Source organism: Callospermophilus lateralis, chromosome 18, assembly GCF_048772815.1.
Source record: "Callospermophilus lateralis isolate mCalLat2 chromosome 18, mCalLat2.hap1, whole genome shotgun sequence".
NCBI lineage: Eukaryota > Metazoa > Chordata > Mammalia > Rodentia > Sciuridae > Callospermophilus > Callospermophilus lateralis.
Window position 1 is genome coordinate 7,347,281 of NC_135322.1, and position 23,085 is coordinate 7,370,365.

General features: G+C 49.8%; 1 protein-coding gene across 1 annotated transcript; it reads right to left on the reverse strand.

The window, feature by feature from the left end:
• Window positions 1–245: 245 nt before the first annotated feature.
• On the reverse strand, window positions 246–23,073 carry Nucb1 (nucleobindin 1). The gene is made up of 13 exons (XM_076837447.2): window positions 22,977–23,073; window positions 22,426–22,568; window positions 20,310–20,417; window positions 17,688–17,820; window positions 13,494–13,597; window positions 10,489–10,674; window positions 10,164–10,254; window positions 3,678–3,736; window positions 3,325–3,417; window positions 3,160–3,252; window positions 2,674–2,844; window positions 2,113–2,209; window positions 246–1,996 (listed from the first exon to the last, which is right to left on the reverse strand). Exons 2-13 carry the CDS (start codon window positions 22,555–22,557, stop codon window positions 1,884–1,886), a joined length of 1,380 nt encoding a protein of 459 aa, XP_076693562.1. The 5' UTR covers window positions 22,558–22,568; window positions 22,977–23,073; the 3' UTR covers window positions 246–1,883.
• Between the last annotated feature and the right edge of the window lie 12 nt (window positions 23,074–23,085).

The window sequence follows — 23,085 nt, forward strand, 5'->3', positions numbered from 1 at the left end:
AATCCCAGCAGCTCAGGAGGCTGGGGCAGGAGGATTGAGTTCAAAGCCAGCCTCAGCAACTTAGCAAGACCCTGTCTCTAAAAAAAAAAAGGGGGCTGGGGATGTGGCTCAAAGGTTTAACGCCCCTGAGTTCAATCCCCACTATAAAAACCAAAAAAAAAAAAAAAAAAAAAAAAAAAAAAAAAAGAAATAACTGGCTCTTGCCTGTTTAAAACTAAAATAAAATGCATGGAACTACAATAAGATCAGGTGCTCCTACTAGACTTTTATTTAAATAGAATTTTAGGGCTGCAGATATAGCTGGGTGGTACAGCCTTTGCCTAGCATGTTTGAGACTATTGAGTGCCATCTCCAACACCCAAACAAAACAAAAAACAGAATTTAATCTAAACAAATATTCTCTCTCTCTTTTTTTTAATAGATCCCAATTTGGTTCCAGGATACTGTCCCCATTCCAGGTGAGGAGAGTCACTACTTGTAGATGCCATCTTGGTGGACCCGAGGCCGTCACTTGTGCCTCAGGGCCAATGGGACATAGAGAGAGGTGCCCGGAGCAGAAGCTTTGGGGATACATTTCTCTCCCACTTACAATGCTCAGGACAGGAAGGGTGTGGACCCTTCATTTGCCAGATGTTGGTACAGATATATGTGACATCAGAGCAGCTGCAGCTACTTTGGGGCCATGGGGGAGTTCCCCAATGGGGGATGGGAGAACCTGGTTCCCTGACAGCCCTGAGGCCTTCCTACCCTGGGACTTCTTTCATGGGGTAATAGTGTGTATGTGTGTGTGTGTGTGTGTGTGTGTGTATCTGAATTTTAATTTTTAAGCTCAGGTTTGTGTTTTCTCTCCTTGTGACTGAAGGGGTCCCTTGGGAAGCCAGTAAACTTGTCAGGAGCTGACAGAAAGATGCCAGGACTATGTCACTCAGGAATGATACCTGACTATGAAAGGAAGAGGACTGGCAGCTGACGTGTGGGAGTAATTTCAGAGGGAACGTACATACACATGGGCAAAGAAGCAAGTTTGTTCCACAGGGTGCATTCAGAGGGGACTGGAACACAGTGCAGGCCGAGAAGCCCTATGAGACGAGGACTGAAGGGTGGGCAGGGCCAATCTTCAGGGCCTCACAGGTGAGGGTCCCAGCTAAGGGGCTGGGACCCGGACCTGGGGTGGGGGTGGGGCCAGCTCCAAATACCTCCCAGGGCAGCGTGGAGTGGGGTTGGGGGCCAAGAGGTCAGGGAGGAGGCTGGGGATGAGGTGGCTGGAAGCCAGGGTCCCAGGGAGAGTCCAGACTCTCAGTCCAGAGCTGACCAGCTATGCTGAGAGCCCTCCTGTCCCTCGGCATCCAGCTACACAGAGGACACTGAAGCATTGCTGGTTCCACCCAAAGTAGGACAAGGTCTTGAGGGACCTTGTTTCCTCCCAGAAACCAGAAGCAGCTGGGCCCAGAGTAGCAGGCAGGATTTCAGGCAGCTGTGGGGACACAGGAAGCCTGAGCAGCCTCAACCAGGGGCAGCTGAGGCCAGACCATCTGGGAAGGCAGGCACAGAGCCAGTGCTCCTGGGAGCAAGCAGGGGCTTCCGCAAATTAAGCTGACCCAGTGGGTACCTGATTGGACATGTTAAGTGGTCTTGGGAAGAGACCCAAGGAAGCCCCAGGGAAGGGACAGGAAGAAAGAACCACAGACTCGGAAGCTAGGAAGCTGAGACCTGCAATACGGTCAGATGTAGGGCCTGAGAAGCAATGCGTGAAATGCCACCCTGTTCCCCTCCTCCTGGAGGCCGTGTGTGCTGCTGACCCGGGAGAAGGCTGACTGAGACACTTCATCCAGCTGCTGTCAGCTGTCACGGTAGGAACTAGGAGGGCTGGAGCTCCTGAGGGATCATAGGTGCTGGGAATCCAGTTGGGGCACCTCAGGGGGCTGTTCAGGAATCTTCTTTTCAGAAGTATCAACATCCTTCTGGTCACCAGCTGGAGCTGGGACAGGGACATCACCTGGAAATGGAGGAGGAAATGGTGACCCTAGGCAACCCAGTCTTAACCCAGGAGTCCCAGCTCTTCTTCCTCAGGAGTCCAGGCCCAGTCCCTCCTCCCTGGGCCCAGGACTGCACCTGTGTCGGGGTGGAACTTGAGCTCTCCTTCGGGGTTGGCGGGGGGCGTGTTACGGGCCTCTTGCTCCTGCTTCCTTTGCTCCATGTGCAGAACGGCCTACAGGAGGGGGACACACAAGGAGGTCATGACACTGGCATTCCAAGTTGCACAGGCCTCAGTCCCCAAACTGGGACTCCACTACAACCTATTAAGTGGTCTTGGGCTAGTCCCCTTTCCATGGGCCTCAGTTTTTCTCAATCACTGAGAGGTAGGCTTAATCCTCATTAAGAATCCAGTTCTCTTCTGTCATGGCTTGAGTCCTGCCTTGGGACAGCAAAGCCCTGGCTGAATCTTTCGCTTCCCTCCCTGGCCTTTCCCCCTCTCACATTCCCACTGCCCTCATCTAACATGGCAGGCACAGTACAGCCAGGAAACAACTGCCCTTACTTAAGATGGCGGCTGAGGACTACCAGTGATTAACATGGTGAGCACAGGCCTTCCCAGCCTCTGGGAACCCATGCAGACAAGGACAGGAGCCACCAAAGACCCAGAGGATGGGCCCAGCTTCCCCAGCCAGTCACCTGCTGCAGCTCTCTCTTCTGGGCTTCCAGGCGGCCCTGAGACCGCCCTAGGGCCTCTGTCTCCTGGCTGAGGCGCTGGGCCTTGGCATTCAGCTCTGCCTCCCGGGCAGCCAGCTCCTCCTCGAAACGCCTCAGCTCTTCTTCTGTGTAGGCTGGGTGCATCTCCACTGTCTACAGGGCCCAAGACAAGGGCCATGAATGGGGGCAACTCCAGCCGTGGCCCACCCATGTTGGAGAGGGCTTTGCCAAAGGAGGTTTAGAGAAGGCTGGGAGGCGGTGGCCTGGCGCGTGGGCAAAAGAGACCTAGGCGGGGCTACAGGATGGGATAAAGGGCTAGGAAGAAGGGAGAACAGAGACCGAGAAATATGGGACACAGACCCAGAGAGAGGGGACAAAGACGCAGAGTACAAGTAGCCAGACCTTGAAAGAAAAGTTAGGACTGGGAAACAAACTATTTAGGCTCCAGATTGTTCCCAATGTCCTTACCTCCCATCCCTCCCCAGTGTCCCCATACTCCTTCCTCTGTGTGGATGCAAGGAACTCCTCCAGGGTCACTAGGCGGTCCTGGTTCATGTCCACCTGGGAACCAGAACAGGGTAAGGGCCAAGAGCTGAGGCCACTGCCCTCCCCGGCCCATGTCCCTCCTCTCACATTCTTCATCACATGCTCCCGCATGCGCAGCCGCTCCTCCTCCATCTCCCGCATGTCGTCCTCCTCATTCTTTGGGTCATACACCTTCTCCAGCTGCAGAGTTGTGTGAGAATTGGGAAGTAATAAGAGGTCCAAGGTAACCCTCCTCCAGATACACCCAAACAACTTCAACTCCCAGCAGGCCTTGGGGCTCCCTGATACTGCTGGCAGCCTCTCATTGCCTTAGAGGCTGCTGGGAGTTGTAGTCTTCCCTTAACTCCCACCCAGGAGGACTGAAGGGGACCAAAAGGAGCCCTGAGAGGACATGTGGCTGATGTGGATGTCCCCTCTGCCCACAGCTTTAGGACACTCACCTCCTTGGTGAACAGGGCCTCTAGCTCCTGCTCATCCAGGACACCATCACTGTTGATATCTGAGGGGGAGAAGACAGCGAGGTGTCTAGTGGGCGGAGAACAGGGTGGTCTGATTCCCAAGGGACAAACTGGTAAAGAAATTTGGGGCTGATGTGGGGTGTATTATCAGGTGACAGGTAATGATGGGTCTCTGGCAGTGGAATGGTGGCCTGCAGGCTTCAGCACCCCTGCTGGCCCATTGCCAGGACAGCCCATTCCCTCACAACCAGGGTCCCAAGAATGGAGGCGAGTTGAGCTCACTGTCACAAGGGACTCTCTCTATACCTAGCACCCAGTATTTCAGACATAGATCAGCTCCTTTGCCCAGGATCCAGGGGGTACAGGGACCTCTGCCTCCCAGGGAACCGGGCCAGTGCTGACTCCAGGAGCCAGGGGTCTCACCCAGGGGCAGGGCTCAGGCTGCCACACTCTCTGTCTCCGCCTCTCCCTTTTCTGCTCACTCCTGATCATCAACCTGTTCCTGCTGAGGTGACCCAGAACCCTAATCTTGCAAATTCAATGGTTTTGTATTGTCCTTGACTCTTCCCTGGGTTTCCAGAATGTCCTTGAGTCCTTTCAGGCTGACCCAAGTCTCTGGCTTTTTTTTTTTTTTTTTTTTTTGGTGGTGCTGGGGACTGAAGCCAGGGCCTTGAGCATGTGAGTCAAGCTCTCTACCAACTGAGGAATGTCCCCAGCACATCCAGCTTAATTCTTTTGCTGACCTCTACATATCTGTGCACCCCAGGGCTCTGGCTTGGGGGCCACTTCTTTACCTACACTGGATCTGTGCTATCTAATGTGGGAGTCGCCAGCCACATGGGCTATTTAAATTTAAAATATTAAGATTTAATAAGGGCTGGGGATGTGGCTAAGCGGTAACACGCTCGTCTGGCATGCACAGGGCGCTGGGTTCGATCCTCAGCACCACATAAAATAAAAATAAAGATGTTATGTCCACCAAAAACTGAAAAATAAATATTTAAAAATTCTCTCTCTCCTCTTTCTTAAAAAAAAAAAAAAAGATTTAATAAGAGGGTTGTAGCTGTGGCTCAGAGCACTTGCCTAGCATGTGTGAGGCACTGGGTTTGATCTTCAGTACTACATAAAAATTTAAAAAATAAAATGAAATAAAGGTATTGTGTCCATCTACAACTAAAAATATCTTTAAAAAGATTTAATAAGATTTAGGGCTGGGGATGCAGCTCAGTGGTAGAGTACCTCTGTGTTCAAGCCCAGTACCTAAAAATAAAAGATTAAATAAGATTTAAACTTCAGTTTATCAGTCCCACTTGGTACATGGCAAGACTCAATAGCCGTAGGCGGCTGGTGGCTGTCATACTGGACAGGCAAACACAAGACATTTTCCATCACAGAGTTCTACTGGCCAGGACCCTCCCTAGATGGGCTCTTCTGGTCACTCAGATTTCAGAGTCATCCAATAATGGCCTCCACTCTTGAATATACAACTGTCTACAATCCCTCTCCACCTGGATGTGTAACAGACATTCTAATTTAACCCGAGCAGACCCACCTTCCCTAGCAATCATATCTTTTCTGTCCCGTGTCTGGAAGGGAACTGGAAGGTTCCTCAAAGTTGCTTGGGACAAACACCTTGGAGCTACCCTTGACCCTCTAACAGAGGGTCCAATCCTATCAGCTGACTTTCAAGGTGATTCCAGACTCCAAGCACTTCTCCCTATTTCCCATGTTCCAGCTGCCAGTATTTCACCCTCCTCACTGGACTCTTGACTTTGGCCCTTGTCCCTATAGTCTGAGCTCAACACAGTACCCAGGTGGATAATAAAATCCAAGTTCCTTTCCTTGCCACAGGGTCCCTGGTGGCTGCTACTGCCCCTGCAATCACTCTTCTTCATGCATTCTGCTCCCACAGCCTGGAAACCCACCAAGTTCATTCTTCCTTATGTGCGCTTGCTTTTCCTCATCTAAAATGTTCTTCCCTCATACTAGTTAGTAGGAAATAGACCAGAGACCCTGTGCTTAATAGAATAAAAAGTAGGCCCAACTCTTCATCATGTCAGCTCAGGGCCTGATTTCCTCAACAAGACTCCTACTAAAGTGCAAGAAATAAATTCAAGAATCAATAAATGTGATGGATTCAAGCTGAAAAGCATCTTAACAACAACAACAACAAAAATAATAATAATAACATGAAGACAGAGCCTATAGAATAGGAGAAAACCTTTACTACATGCACATCAGATAGAGCAAAAATCTCCAGGATATATGAAGAACTTAAAAAACTTTAACACCAAAAAAAAACCAAGCAATAAATAGACTAAGGATTTGAGCAGACACTTCACAGAAAATACACAATCGATCAACAAATACATGAAAAAAATGTTCAAATCTCTGGCCATTAAAGAAATGCAAATCAGGGCTGGGGATGTGGCTCAAGCGGTAGCGCGCTCGCCTAGCATGCGTGTGGCCCGGGTTCGATCCTCAGCACCACATACAGGATGTTGTGTCCGCCAAATACTAAAAAATAAATATTAAAATTCTCTCTCCCTCTCTCTCTTTCTTTAAAAAAAAAAAAAAAAGAAATGCAAATCAAAACTGTCCCTAATTTCATCTCACTCTAGTCACAATGGCAATTATCAACAATACAAGCATCAATAAGTGTTGGCGAGGATGTGGGGGAAAAAGTACACTCATTCATTGCTGGTGGGACTGCAAATTGGTGCAACTACTCTGGAAAGCAGTATGGAGATTCCTTAGAAAATCTGGAATGGAACCACCATTTGACCTAGCTATCCCACTCCGAAGTCTATACGGAAAGGACTTAAAATCAACGTAGTATTGGTGAAGGCGATCCCCCACTCACTGTCTTGACAGGGTCACAGTGAGGATGGATGCTGGAAAGCCACGCTGGTTGGTGGGAAACCGAAACCATGAGACCCTTTTTTATGTAACTGGGACTTTTCATTTTCATGCTTATGTTCCTGACAGGAGGCATGAGTATGTTAAATGCCAAACAAATTAAATTTCAGATGGCTAGAACACAACAGGTAGCTCATGCCTTGGAGGCTGTTCTACTACCCCTCAGCATATCAAGGACAAAGTAGAAGGCTGTTCTTCTATCTCAGTACACTGAGGACAGACCTGATAATGGACAACAATCATCCTCTGAAAGGTCATGAGAATTTTAGGACCACATTGATTATATTTCCGGCCTCTTAGAAAATCTAATCATTATGCTTATTTTACAAAGTTCACCACATGTAGTCTCATTCTTGATTGAGGAAAGTTATATTACACACTTAGGAAAGTTAAAACAAATAAAGATATATTCTTCTCTTTTTATAAACCCTTTTTTACTTTACAAAGGGATATATGATGAGCATAGTTAATATTGGTGGAAAGTGGATTGATGTTTAGAACTTACTTTCTATTGAGAAAGATTATAAAGATATGAGAACTAGTGCACCTTGACTGAGGAACAAAGAAATTCTTTGAGAAAGCAGCTCAACCAGTTTTATGAGAATAAATTTAGGAATTAATTAAAATAGCTTTATAAGACACAGTTTTAGAATAATGTTAGAAATATTATTTTATTTAGATTCTTTAGAAATTCTTAAGTTTTTAGTTGTATGGGTTTCTGATACGTTTTAAGAATGATTTATAAACTTTAAGATGTTTTAAGTATAAGATTTAAGGGGATTTTTTTAGATGGGAATTTTAGATTAGAAATAAAGTACAAGTATACTTTAAACTTAAAGGTTAATGATTGGTTAGGAGACTTAGAGTCTGGTTACGTAGTTTGGCATTAGTTAATATGAAAATAGCATATTTTGGGGAAAAGAGTAAATCTTGGGAAAATCTGAAAAATGTAAATTAGTGACGTACTTTATAAATGATTCTGTACTTTTAATAATTAAATAACTAAAGGCCATATCCTGGAAAAATGTAAATCAATGTTACATTTTTTTTGTAGCCCCAATCATGGTTAAGGAAATGTCATGTCTTGGCAAAGTTTTAAATTATATAATCAATGACGTATTCTGAATCTATAATGATGAGAAAAATTGTAATAAAAGATGACCCAGAGAAAGCTGCATTAGCTCTCTCTCTGGAGATTGCTCCAACAGAACGACTCCTGTCTCGTCTTTTCGCCGACGCCACTCATCCTTCAGGATTCCTGGACCCGGCTAGGGCAGGACCCCAGCATACTATGATGACACGGCCACATCAATGTTTATAGCAGCTCAATTCACAACAGCTAAACTGTGGAACCAATCTAGATGTCCTTCAATAGATGAATGGATAAAGAAACTGTGGTAGGTCTGGGGTTAAGGCTCAGCAGTAGAGCGCTCGCTCGCCTAGCATGTGTGAGGCCCTGGGTTCGATCCTCAGCACCACATATAAATAAATAAAATAAAGGTGTTGTGTCCAACTACAACTACAACTAAATAAATATTTTTTAAAAAGAAACTGTGGTATACATACACAGTGAAATGTTACTCAGCCTTAAAAAAAAGAATAAAATTATGACATTTGCAGGTAAATGGATGGAACTGGAGAATATCATGCTAAGCAAAGCAAGCCAATCCCAGAAAACCAAAGACCAAATGTTTTCTCTGATAAATGGATGTTGATCCATAATGGGTGGGAGGAAGAATAAAGGAACTTTGGATTGGACAGAGGGTAGTAAGGGGAGGGTTGGGGGGAGCAGGGATGGGAAAGATGGTGGAATGAGATGGACATTATTACCCTATGTACAGGTATAATTGCATGAATGGTGTGACTGCATTGTGTACAACCAGAGAAAGGAAAAGTTGGGCTCCATTTGTGTAAAAAATAAATAAAATGTTCTACCTCCAAACAGCCACCAAGTGCAACTTCATGGAGGTTGCTGTTCAAAAGTGCTCTCTTGAGCTGGGCCACCCAATCCAGCAGCTACTAGTCACGTGGGGCAACCTCAATTGGTATCAAGTACCATGAAAAAATAGTAAAATAAGCGAGTCACAAAAAAGGCAAATTCGAGACGATTCCAGTCAGATGAGGAACCTAGAACATCAAAGAGACTCACAGAGACAGCAGGAGCCTAGCTGCCAGGGCTGGAGTGAGGGTAAACAGGCCGCTGTTTGATGGGTACAGAATTTCACCTTTACCAGATGAAAAGATTCCCGGGAACTGGTTGCACAACAATGTAAATATACTTTATGCTACTGAACTGTATATACATTTAAAAATGATTAACATGGTAAATTAGTATGGTGAAAAAAACTTTTTTTTGTCCTGGGGATTAAACCCAGAGATACTTCACCACTCAGCTACATCCCCAGTCCTTTTGATTTTTTTTATTTTGAGACAGGGTCTCAGTAAGTTGCCCAGGCTGGCTTTGTGATCATCCTGCCTCAGCCTCCTAAATCACTGGGATTACCAGTATGTGCCACCATGCCTAGCCAAAAAAATAAAAAAACAAAACAAAACAAAACAAAAAAACCCTTTTCAAATTAAAAGATTTCATTTATCAAAACTAAAAAAACAAAAATTCAGTCCTTCCATCAGTAGTCCAACTGCTCGGTAGCCACGTGGACTGCTGGCCAACATGCTGGACAGCACAGCTGTGGGTCTCCTCAGAAAGTTCTACTGGGACACTGCTCGTTTCACCTGATACAAGTTATCTACAGAGGCTACTGAGGTCCCTTAACCCAGCTGTCTTCTCTCCATCTCCTGAGACTCTCTTGCAGAACTCATTTCAGTGATTCTGAGATACCTTTTCCTCTTGTGTATTTTATCATACCTAAAGTTGAGATGCATCTTATGGACATTATGTCAGTTTAACTGCTGTCTGTAAAACCCTAGTGCCTCTAACTCAACTGTCATGAGTCATTCAAATACAGTGTGATCTGTCTGCCAAGTGGCTGTGGTGGGAGGGACTCGGACTCGTTCCGTGTTATCCACAGGGTCTTAACCAAGCGTGGTGCTCACCAGTGAGCCTAGTCTATATCTGCCACATGAAGAAACCAGGTCCTGCCAAGCTCTGTTGATAAGCTACAGCCTCTGGGGCCAGGACCCAGGCACACCTGAGGGAGTCTGGCAACCCAGGCCCTGTTCTCAAAGGAAGAGCAATGTGCTGCTGATCCGCCACAGAGATGTGACTCTCTAGGGTCTGGGGGCCTGGTTAGTAAGGAGCAGCCCAGCCTAGGTGACAGGGCTCCCAGCGAGGATCAGGGCTTCTGGGCTGCTGTGGGAGGGCCACCCAGGCCTGGTCTGGGATGTTCCAAAATAGAGGCACAGCCCTTCCAGTGAAGATCCTACCCCAAGCAAGAGGGAGGGCCAGGGCCTTTGGGTCAACCACGGGAGATGGGTTCAGGCCTCTCAGGTGGGATGAAGCCCCACTGGAAGGGGAGACCCCTCTTGGCATTCAGGCTGGGTCAGAGACTCCAGGTGCAGCCCGGGTCTGGGACACCCTCCCCACCTTACCATGCAGTATGAAGAAGGTCTTGGGGTTAAACCTGTTGGGGTCCAGTCCGTCCAGCTCCTCCCATACCTCCTTCAACTGGGCTTGGCTGCCCTGTGGAGGGGAGGGGAGAGGAAGCAGCTCATGAGCAAGGACTCTGGGTGTCATGGGTAAGATCTAGAGAACTCCTTACCCCACCCAACAAACACTCCCCTCAAGCAAAAGGCAAATCAGGAAAACTACAATTCCCAGCAGCCTCTAGGATGGCTGGATACAGGCTCAGGGCTCCTGGAGGTTATACTCCTTCAAGGACTCCACAGCCCTGTGGTGCTCTGGGAGCCGCCTTACAGGCACGTTGACTCTGGGGTGCTCCCGGTGCCGCCGCTGCTGCTCTTCCAGCTTCCTCTCCGCCTCCTTCCGCTGTTCTTCACCCAGTGACTCCAGGTAGCGGCGCCTCTCATGTTCCTTGAGCATCTCGTAGCGTTTGAACTCCTCGTGATGGGCGGCGTCATACTGGGCAAGGTCCCGGGTGGCCTGTGCCAAGAGAAGGTGACTTACCTCTCACCAGAATCTAGCCTTGGAGGGACAGGCCCTTGCTGGGAACCTGGCCAGGAGCGGCTCCAGCTTCCACCTGTGCCAAGACTCATGACCTGATCTCACTCTCTGGCTCTCTGCAGCTGCTCCTGCCCTAGAATGCACTCTGCTCTGTTTGTTCAGAAGAGAGTACACAGTTGTGCAACAGTAACTTTGATCTGCCTCTTTCTAGTCCTCTACCATCTTGAGTTCTTGGAGAAATAAGTGAGGCACAACATGCTAGGTGGACTTGATATGGAAAGCAGCGTAGTTGGATGGTCAACAACAGGAGGTCTTTAATTATTCTGCCCAGGGTTCAAATTCAGGGTCTACTGTGGGATCAAATTTCACTGGCTTTATCATTTTTTTTTTTTTTCATCAGAGATTGAGCCACACAGGTGCACTGAACCACTGAACCCCCTCCCCAGCCCCTTTATTATTTTATTTTGAGAAAGGGTCTTACTAAGTTACTTGGGGCCTTGCTAAGTTGCTGAGGCTGGCTTTGAAATTGCAATCTTCCTGCCTTAGCCTCCTGAACCTCTGGGATTACAGACATTTTGCACCACCGTGCCTGGCAAATTTTTGTTGTTTTAAACCACCAAGTCTCATGATTTATTGTTACAGTAGCTCCAAGAAACACCCTGTGAGACTCTGTTGATGTCTAACCCATGACTCTAAGGGTCATGAAAAAGCCAGGTGTGGTGATGTACACCTGTGGCCCCAGATACTTGGAAGGTTGAGGTGAGGACTGCTTGAACTCAGGAGTTAAATATCAGCTTAGGCAACACACAGCCAGACTCCAGCTCTAAGGCAGGAGTACATATCTTGGTGAGACCCTGTCTCAAAATTTAAAAAAAGGGGGGGGCTGGGGTTATGGCTCAGTGGCAGAGTGCTTGCCTAGCACGTGTGAGGCACTGGGTTCGATCCTCGCACCACATAAAAATAAACAAATAAAATAAAGGTATTGTATTCCATCTACAACTAAAAACAAATTTAAAAAAAAGAAAAAAGAAAGAAAGAAAGATGGGGACTTGGGTTGTGGCTCAATGGTAGAGTGCTTGCCTGGCATGTGTGAAGCATTGGGTTCAATTATTACCACCATAAATAAATAAACAAATAAATGAACGTTAATTGACAAATATATATACATACATACAAATATATATAATATATATATATATATAAAAGAAAGAAAAAAGAAGGTAATGAATCATGCTGTTTTAAGCTACTAAGTTTGTGACCATTTGTTATAGCAGCAAGAGGAAACTAAACATAGCTACTGTGTGTGGACAGACTGCATAGAGGGATTCTTAACCTGGATAGCTGTACTTCTAGGGGACAGTTATTAATGTCAGGAAACATTTTAGCTTGTCACAACTAGGGGAGATCTATACGCATCTATTTAGAGGAGTCCAGGGCTGCTGCAAACAGCCTACAATGCTCAGGACAGGCCCCAACACACAGTTATGGGTGGTGGAGGGCAGAAGCAGAGATCCCCGTGAAAGAGCTTCTATGACTTGAGAAGGATGGAGGAGAGACAGTGGGACTAGAGAGAAGTGGACAGTTTCTGGAATGTTTCAGAAATAAGTGGAAAGAAATTTTTCAGGCAATTTGGGGGAGTATCTCAGTGGCACAGCATTTGCCTACTGTGTAACGTCCTGAGTCTGAACCCAGCACTGCAAAAAACACAATCCATGGATCAGTGAAATGTCTGACTATTAATTATCTTTATGACCACTAGGTGGAGCACAAGAGGAACCAGAAAAGCGGGCCTGAGCCTGGCAGGTGGGGCCAGGCAGCCTCTTCCACTCCCAGGGCCTCTCCTTGGCCTTCTCCATAAGATAGGGCTGTGGACCTCACTTTTTAGATGCAGACTCTTGGCTCCTATGGCCACTGTAACAAGGCACTGCTGCTCTTTTATTTGGTACTGGGCCTGGAACACAGGGCACTCTACCACCCAGCCCTTTTGATTTCTTGCAGTTGCCCAGACTAGCCTCAACCTTGCAATCCTCCTGCCTATGCCACCAGAGTCACTGGGATTACATGAGAGTGAGCGCCACCACGAATTGCCACAACTTAATGACTTAAAGTGATACAAACTGATCACCTTACACGGGTGGCCAGGTGTGAAATTAGTTTCACTAGGTGGAAATGAAGGTGTTGGTGGGGACAGGTTCCTTCTACAGATCCTGAGGGAGAATCCTCTTCACCTTCTCTGGCTTCTAGAGCTGGTTCTGTAGCCTGTGGACCCTTCCCCATCGCAAAGCCAGTGGTGTGGCATCTGGCCCAGCTGTCCCACTGCTTCTGTTTCTATTTTCTCTTTTTGTGGCGCTAGGGATGGAACCCAGGGCCTCAAGTGTGCCAGGCAAACCCTCTACCAATGAGCCACACGCGGCGCCCAGCCCGGCCTTCGGTTTCTGTGATTGAATCTCCCTCTCCTTCCCGAGGCCCAACTGGGTGATGCAGGATCACTGCCTCATCTCAAGGTCCTTCATTAATCACACCTTCCAAAGTCCCTTTTGCCATTCAGGTAAAAGTCACGGGTTCTGGGATTAGGACGTGGACATCTTGGGAGGGCACTGTTGGGCCCGCCATGAGGTCACAGAGAGGACAGCCCCTACCCCAAACCACATAGGAAGGACAAGGCCAGGGGGCAGTAGAGCGAGGCCTGAGGGAGGCGAAGCCCACCCTGCCGCTCTCCTCTGTAGACCTGGGGAGGGCGTCTAGAGACCAGCACCCTGCCCGCCTCCCGCGTGCCCTTCAGCTCGGCCCCTCCATACCGTCTGGATTAGCAGCTCCAGGTCTCGGGCTTCGAATGTGTGCTGGTTCTGCGGGTCCAGGTGTTCAAACTGCTTCAGGAGATTCAGGTGATCCACCTGCACATCTGGATGAAGGAAGATTCAAAATACAAAGGGCTGGGAATGTGGCTCAGTGGTTGAGAGCCCCTGAGTTCAATCCCTGGTACCAAAAAAAAAAGGGTTGGGGATGTGGCTCAGTCCATGAGGTCCTGGGGTAAGTCCCTAGTGTAGCAAAAACCAAAAAATAAAACAAACAGGACATCTTTTCTTTCAGAAACCCCATCTTTGGCCAGGCATGCTCTAAGGGAAGTTACAGAAAGTGCAGGGAACAAAGAGGACCATCAACTGGGCCTAGGGCAATCAGGGTGGGCATCCTTGAGGAGGTGATCCCACCACTGAGTCTGATGCTTAAAATGACACTAACTACGACAATATCTATGATAATAACTGACACATACAGAGCGCTGACCACCTGCCAGGCCCTGCTCTACGCACATAAACTATGTAAGTCATGACTTTTCATGACAAACTGATGAGGAGGGTTCTAGGTTTATCCCCATTTTATAGATGTGAAAACTGAGGCCCAGAGAGAGGATGTGACTGCGGACACAGCAGGAAACAGTCAATCTGTCACCGGGCATACATCCAGCCTAGAAAGACGAAGAGCAGGTGACCATGGAATGACCACATGACCAGAGAGGATACTAACAAATGAGGGGAGGTTCTTCTGAGCAGGGCAGCCAGGGCATGTTGGTGATGGGGCTGAAGTGACATTCCCAATGAGTCCAAAGCTCAGCAATGCAAAGAGTTCTAAGAAAGAATGTCCCAGGAGAGGGGACCGAGCAGGCAAAGGTCCTAAGGTGAGAAAAGCCCATCACTCTCCATCATTTACCAAAGATGCTGGTGTAAGAAAGGCCGGCAGGGGGGCCACGTCAACGGGGGTGGGCCTGAGGAGTAATGGGACCAGGAACTTGAGTCCTGGGAACTTGGGGAGCCTCTGTGCTGGGATGGAACCCAGGGCCTCCTGCATACTGGATGAGCATCCCCAGCCCCCACAGCAGGTGCTGAACCAGGGGGCAGGACTTGAACAGGAGGTCACACTAGGTAACTGTGTCCCAAAAGTTAGCCAGGTCCTAATCCCCGGAACCTGTGAAATCTGTGACCTTACATGGCAACCGGCCTCGGACTGTTACACTCCCTAAAGATGGGAGTACTCCCGAATCATCAGAGGGAGCCCTAAACGTCACCAACCGCTCCTCTGAGAGCCCTGTAGAAGGCGATGCGCAGCTGGCTTTGTGATGGCAGAAGGGGCCAAGAAATGCAGCCCTGGAAGCTGCAGAGGGCAAGGGGGTCCCCTGAGAGCCCCCAGGGCCTTGCTCAACCTTAACCCCCGTCCAGGGAGACCGGTTTCCAGCTTCTGGTCTCCAGAACGGTAAGACAAGGCCCTGTCTCAAAGTAAAAGAATAAAAAGGGCTGTTAAGTCCCCAAGTGCTATGGTCTGTACATCTCTGTCCCCAAATTCATAAGCTGAAACTCCCAGTGAGAGTGTTGAGGTGGGGCCTTGGGGGCTGTGTCCTCACGAGTGCAATCAGTGTCCTTGTGAAAGAGGTCTGGGGAGCCTGGTGGCCCTTCTGCCACGTCAGGGACACAGCAGTGCCACCTGTGAGGAATGAGCCCTCAGCAGACGTCCGGCTGTGGGTGCCTTGATCTTGGACTTCCCAGCCCCCAGCACTGTGAGAAATAAATTCACACATGAAAGCAAGCCGTGGTACTACTTCACCAGCGTGGTCAGAGGAATCTAATGCCTGTTAGCTGGCTCCCAGGGGCCACTCTGTGGAAATCAGGGCCCAGGGAACCAGCCCCAGGAGGAGAGGACGGCAGCTGGACCCAGGGCAGCAATGGAGAAGAGGAATGGGCAGATTTCGGCTTTTTTTGGTTTTGGCCCTGGGATTGAACCCAGGGGTGCTCTCCCATGGAGCCACATCCCCAGCCCTTTTAATGTTTTACTTTGAGACAGGGCCTTGCTGAGTTGCTGAGGCTGGCCTCAAACCTGCAAACCCCCTGCCTCACTGCGATGACAGGCCTGCACCGCTGCACCAGCTCCAGATTTGGGTACATTTTGAGGAACATTTAAAGGAACAACAACAAGAAAAAAATGCACAGCACCATCACAATGCCTGGCACACAGCAATGCTGGTAGCAGCCAACACACAGGACGGATTTCTCTTCTTAGAGATTAGGGACCTCTGAATTTACCGGAGACTGAAACTGCAACCCTTAAGCAGCAGGCCAGACGGATGGTAGGAACGGCACCACCGCAGGTTCCAGACCATCCCTGTCCGTCTGTTCACCTTACAGACCCCGCACCCAGCCCAGGGCTGGCCCACAGGAGGGCTCAGCACCTTTGGTCCATAGGTAGAAGGAGTTGGATGGATGGACAGGAAAGCAAAGCCTCCAGTCTACCCAGCATCCCCGTCAATGGCCAGGGACCCCGAGCTGCACCATCAGCACCTCACAGGGTGTCAGGAGATGGAAGGAGAAGCTGCAGGGGAATCTCAGTACAGGTGGCACATTCCTACACCGAGTAAGCACTGGGATGAGACCTGCCCCGGGAGACACCAGAACATGTCACAAAGCCACAGGGAGGAAGATAGCCTGGTTCATGTGGCCAAAAGGAACAAGCAACTCCATTATCTGTCCATCAGCTGGTGAGGGGCCAAACGAAATATCCAGAAAACAATCCAACCCTAAATAGGGATGGGACCACGCAGGTGACCCTGTTGCAGAGGGACAGAAGCCAGATACAAAAAGCCACATGGGTTCAAAACGTCCAGAAGAGGCAAATCCACAGAGGCAGGAAGCCAGGGAGCAGCCGTCAGGGGAGAGGAGGGAGGTGGAGCTCAAGGAACTGGGTGATGAAAATATTCCAAAAGTGACTTTGGTGATTGTTGCCACATACTTGTAAATAATTGCATGGCACGTGCGTCCTATTTCAACAGAGGAATTTAAAAAGAAAGAGCACGGGGCTGGGACTGGGGCTAAGTGGAAGACGCTTGCCTAGTATATGTAAGGCCCTGGGTTCAATCCCAGGCACCACATTAAAAATAAATAAATAAAATAAAGGTATAGTGTCCATCCTCAACTAAAAATATTAAAGAAAGAAAGACAAGAGCGAGGGCTGGGGATGTGGCTCAAGCGGTAGCGCACTCGCCTGGCATGGGTGCGGCCCGGGTTCGATCCTCAGCACCACATACAAACAAAGATGTTGTGTCTGCCAAAAACTAAAATGTAAATAAAATATTTAAAAAAAAAAAAAAAAAGAAAGACAAGAGCGAGCGCGGTCCAGGCACATACTGCAGCAAACCCTGTGTGGCATCTGGACACAGGAGGGGAACTTGCAATCTAAGCTGGCCCAGTGCATTAAGAAATTATTATTATTATTTTTAAAAAGCTGAACAAATAAACTATGAAATATAGCCCCAGTCCTTCTTCCATGTAAGGACCCAGCAAAAAGCGCCACCTGTGAAGCCAAGGGCGGCTCCCAGCTGACATCAGATCTGCTGCTGCCTTGAGCTCAGACTTCTCAGCCTCCAGAATGGGGAGCATCAAGTTATTCCACTTGTTAAAAGTATGTGTGTTCCCAGAGGCTCAGGAGGCTGAGGCAGGAGGATCGAGAATTCAAAGCCAGCCTCGGCAAAAGTGAGTGCTAAGCAGCTCAGTGAGACCTGTCTCTAAATAAAATACAAAATAGGGCTGGGGATGGGGCTCAGTGGTCAAGTGCCCCTGAGATCAATCCCTAGTACCACCACCCAGCCCTGCTGCCAAAAAAAAATGTGTGTGTGTGTGTGTGTGTGTGTGTGTGTGTGTGAGAGAGAGTCTCTGATATAAACACTAAGAAATTAGAATCTTTCTGGGGGGAAGGCAAAGAAATAAACTAGTATGACTGGGGTGCAGCTCAGCAGTCGGGTGCTTGCCTAGCACGCGCAAAGCCCTGGTTCCATCCCCAGAATCTCAGAACGCATTAAATGACCATGATTAAAAATAACAAAATTGTGAAATGGAAAACAAACGAAGGGCTGTTGGCGTGAATCATGCCAGGGAGGAAGCCACGCAATCTCTATGCACATTTCACAGATGGGGTGAGGCCCCCCACCCACCCTGCCCGCCTGTGCTCACTGGTCTCCTGCTCTGCATCCATCTTGGCTTTGAGCAGCATCCGCAGCCGTGACACCTCCTGTCGCTTGAGCTCATCCAGCTTGGTGCGGACGTGGTGGCTGACGAAGTCCAGCTCTCGGCTCAGCTTCCCACTCTGCCAGGAGGGACACAGTCAGGCTGGGTGCCCAGAGAGCACGCAATGGACAGCCTCGTCCTCTGCTCTCTCTAGGTCTAACTCTAACTGTCCCCGGCTCATAGCTGGTCCTGGCTCCCCAGAGCCCAGGGGACCAGGTCCCAGCCTTTCAGCCTGTCATGAGGCCCTCACTACCTTTGAGACAGCAGCTCCCATCGCATATTAAACCACGTTTGGCTCCAGGAGCACTAACTGGGCAGGGGCACCCACATTCACAAGGCTACCTTCCACCACAGGACCTTTGCATATGCTATCCCTGCTGCTGGGATATTCCTCCATCACCCTTACCTAAGCCTAACCAGATCCTCACTGTCACTGTCCTTCAAGACCCAAGCACATGGCACCTCTCTCAGCTAAGAGTCCCCACGCCGTGCTGAGTACAGTGCTTCTCTGGGCTACCGCTATCATCAAACTTGATCCTCAGCATCAGAGACGACCCTGCCCCTCTTTTGCTCACAGGACTCCGCAGTGCTCCCCATGACACTCAAGGCCCTGAAGTCTCCTGTCTAAGTCAGTCCCAAGGAGCCAAGAGCAAATAGCTCAAAGCAACAGAAAGCTCCTTCCCACACACATTTCCTCTTATCTGAAACCACACCCCAAATTCCACACCACAGACATTCCCACCTGGGACTCAAAGTTACTCAGGGCCTCCTGTCCCCAAACACCCTCTCCCTTGTCAGCCTGGACAGAGTCCGTTTGGAGCTTCCCCAGGCCCTCTGTGATTGATCAGTCTCCTTGAGTCTCCAGTAGCGTACCTTGTGACTCATGTCCACAGCTGTCACAGACACTGCAGGACAAGGTGACCACAGCAGCCGTCATAGCTACAGCAATCAGTTGTGCCTGCTATGTCCACCCTCTAACCCAGACCACAGCCCCACTTACAGATGTACAAACTGAGGCCCAGAAAGAAAAGCAACATGCCCAAGGCCCCTCAGACAGCGAGGATGGATGGAAGGTCATTTTCCAGTCTGATGACCGCACTGGAGTCAGGTCCCACAGGACCAGGAGTCCAGGAACGTGAGTTCAAATCCCAGCCCTGATGCAACCCCCCACCACACACACACACACACACACACTGTGAGGCAGCACACCCTTCTCCTGGATCTCAAAACTGGGGCCTAGCTGGGCACCAGTATGCACGCCTCAGGAGGCTGAGGCAGGAGGATCGTCAGTTCAAAACCAGCCTCAGCAGTTTAGTGAGGTGCTAAGCAACTCAGGAGACCCTAAATAAAATATGAAAAAGGACTGGGATGTGGCTCAGTGGTTAAGTGCTCCTGGGTTCAATCCCTGGTGCCGATAAACAAACAGACAAACAAACAACAACAAAATCCAAAAAACTGGGGCCAAAATCACTGCCACCACAATGACGACTGGCATTTATGGCCAGGTCAGTACTTGTGGGGCTATCGCTGATTCACATGGACTTTGCTCCCTGCAGGGAAACTGTCGCATCAGCCTGGCCATTTCCACAGAGGGAAACCAAGACAGAGATGTGGCCATCTGCCTGGGAAAAGAAAAGGTGGGGTAGAGGTTGAACCTGGAAGAGAACCACTCAAGAACGTGACTGACTGGCTACTCTGATGTCACTTGGACACAAGGTGGCTTCCTGGGTCTGTTTCCTGGGCTGAGCACTGGAAGGGCTGGGCTGAGTGATTGTCCCGCATGAGGGTCCAACTGGATGGGGATAGAGGCAGTTCCGGGAGAGCCTGGAGGCTTCCAGGAGGACCAGGGCCCCTTGCCAATCTGCCTCAGTCCTTGGGACCCCTCCTGGGCCAAGGTGTCGGGACAACTCTGGGCTGAACACATTCCAACGTGCGCTGGAATTGGGGGAGCTGGGACATGGTCAGGCAGCTCCATCTTCCCACAGGGACTTCTCTGGGCAGCCGCCTGGGGCTAGGCTAGAGAGGGGCTGCTGTGGCGCTGGGCTCACCAGTCAAGGGGTGAACAAGCACTGCTACCAGGGCCTCAGTGTCCCCCTCTGGGAAATGGGGACAGACACGGTTCCTTTGGAGGCTGAAGAAGAGAATGGGCAAGAGATCCCAGCGCCTTCCTTCTTGACTCCTTCCTCTGTAGAAGGCACCATGCTCAGCACTCCAATGAGCCAACCCCGGGGGCACCTGCCCCCTCTACGTCTTTCCTCCTCTCCCAGATAATCTGGCACCTCGAGGTGGGTTCCATCATTATCCCCATTTTATAGGTGAAAAAACCGAGGGACAGGAAAGTGAGGTCCCGTACCTGGTCAGTGGTAGAGACAAGACTAGAGGGCTGCCCATGGACTTCCGGCTTCCTCACACATTCCAGGGGTTCCCAGATCCCTTCCCAGCTATGGTCCTTGAGAAGCACCCCCTTTCTCCTTGAGTTTCACTTCCCAGAACCTGGGAAGAGCTGGAGCCCCATGGCCCCTGTGGGGCCCAGTGCTGCTCTACGAGCACAGAGCCCTCGCCTCGTACCTTGATGTCCTCGGCATTGGCTGCCTGCAGCTTCTCCCGGAAGTGCCCATCTGTCTCTAGCACGTTAATGACCTCCTGTAGGTACCGGTGGTAGTAGAGGCCCGTGTCCTGAGACAACAAGGTCAGACATATCAGCCCACGTCTCTACCCTCCCTGGTTCCTCCCCACACACAGGAACTCAGCCCCACTCTAGAGTGGCCGCTGGGCAACCCAGGGACCTGGCACACAGAGCATGAGGTGGACTTCACAGAATAAGGGCTCCGGGGCCAGCAGACCTGGGTTCCAACCCTCACCAGGTGTGTAACCACAGGCCATCTGCATGACCCACTGGGCCACAGTCTTCATTCTTCCCAGGTCTGCAGTGGAGATGAATGGAAGTCATTCAGATGTGTACCCAGCCCAACAGTCTACAGGGATGTGTCTTTGTTACAAAGCAATGAAACGTGCTATCGTTCATTCACCCACACCTTCATTCACTGATTCATTCATTCATCCACTCACTCTTCAACAAGCGCTGACAGAGCCCTACCATGGGCCAGGCACTGGTCTAGGAGGGATGGTAAGTGACAAGACAGAGATTGCTGGCCTCCTGTCTTACCCCTGAACCTCACTCTTTCTATTTATAAAAGGGACAATATAGTCTTCCCTCAGTATGGTTGGTAGATTGGATCCAAAACCCCAATATATATCAAACTCCATAATGCTCAAGTCCCTTACGTAAAAGGACAATTTGCATATAACCTACATGTACCTTCTTGTATCCATTATTTATTTATTTATTTTGCGGTGTGGGGGGTGGAACCCAGGGGCTCATGCATAGAGGCCGCTCTACCACTCTGCTACAACCTCAGCCCACATTACTGAGGTTTATAAGCCTCTATTCTATTAGCCTTGGAATAGAAAAATAAATTCTCAGCTGGGTTCAGTAGTGCACACCCATAATCCCATCTAGACTGAGGCAGGAGGATCACAAGTTCACACCCATTCTGGGCAACTTGTCTCAAAATAAACAACAGAAAGCGTTGGAATGTAGTTCAGTAGTAGAGTAGCCCTGGGTTCAATCCTCTAAAAAAAGGTTCAATCCTTTAAAAAAGAAGAAGAAAAAGAAGAAATTCTCTACCATGGTCCACAAGATGCCACATGATCTGTCCCTTGCGCCAGCCCCACAGGTCTCCTCCAGGCCCCTCAAAGCACTCTGCTCCTTCCCACCACACAGCCTTTGCCCAGGCTGTTCCCTCCCCCCTATACACTTCCTTTCTTGCCCTTGATCTAGCATTCTTCCCTCCCCACCTTCAAGTCAGCTCACCTATCCTGTCCTCCCTGATCATCACTCTATCACCTGGGGCCCTGCCCTCTGTCTTCTTCTATCTCTCAGTGAGTGGGGCTGGTCCCTGAGGGCAGGGGTCTTAAATAGCTGGTTCTAGTGACTAGCACCTTCTGGCTCAGAGAAGATGCTCAAGAGAATGAACAAAGAAAAAGGGACTCAAAGGTGTCCTTCTGTGTTTGCAAAGACTTCACAGAACAGAGGCCTAACATGCTGGGCAAGGACCTGCCATGCAAGAGTGTGATATGATCCATCCCAAGATGCAATGACCTGTCCATTCTCAGGCCACAAATCAGGGTGTTGGATCTTTAAAGTTCCAACTCTCCTAAGAGCAAAGGTTTTGTCCTTGATAAACACCTGTTGGAATTAATAAGCAGTTTATATATACCCTTTTTAATTTAAACTATATCTCCATGAGCTCCACAAAATAAGAATACTCCAGTTAATTAGTATGGCATTGCTCGTGGGACTATTGAGAAATACACTTCTTTCTCCTCAATCCCCAAATTCCTTCTTCGGTGGGGAGGATCTTAAGGTTTAAGTGGGGAGAGATGCTGACATTTTACTTAAAATCCGACTTGATTTCCATATCTCTAAGTCAGGGACCCCCAGTTTTTCACCAAGTCATATCCCCAGGTACTGCAAAAATGGCAGGTAAATGACAAGCCACAACCGTGCGGCATGGATTCCCCGGAGCATTCCAGCGGGCAGGGGTCTGAGGGGCTGTGCGCGCGGGAGCGGGGATTGTACCACCACGAACCTCTGGCCAGAGAGCAGGGCAGGGCTACTCACCGGGCTCTCGGTCGCAGGGCTCTCCTTCTCGGGCACCCCCCGCTCCAGGGGCACCGCCAGCACGGCACGCAGCAGCAGCAGCAGCAGCGGCGGCAGGAGGAAGAGGACTCCGTGGGGCCAAGTGGGAGGCATGGCGGCAGGGTCTGTGGAAAGGGAAGAGGAGCGGAGAGGTGGATAATCAATGAATGTCCCAAGCCGGCCTCTTCCCTGGATCCGCGAACGCAACCCCAGGGCGCCGCTCCCACCTCCAAGAAGCAAGAGATTCCGCTTCGTTACGTGTGACCCAGGATGCCAGGCCTCTAGTCTTCCCTTCCTCCAACACAGGAGTCCGGGTCCTCAGTCCCAGGAGTCCCGGCTCCCGGCACCCGCTCCTCTGACTCAGCTCCAGGATCTTGACCTCCGCCTCCCCCGGCCCCTCAGCCCCCCCAGCCTCCTCTTTTCCCAGGATCTACCAGTACCGGCACTCAGCCCACCGACCCCCAGGACTCGGCGTTCTGGCCCAGTGGCCCACATCCTCCCCAGCAGCCCAATCTGGAACCCCAGACCCTCACCTCTCTCCACCGCAGAGGGCGTTTTCCCGGGCCAGGACCTCCGCTGCCTTTCTGGTGATTTCCCTCCTAGGTCACGCCCACTTTCCAGCAGAAAATCCGCCCTAGGAGC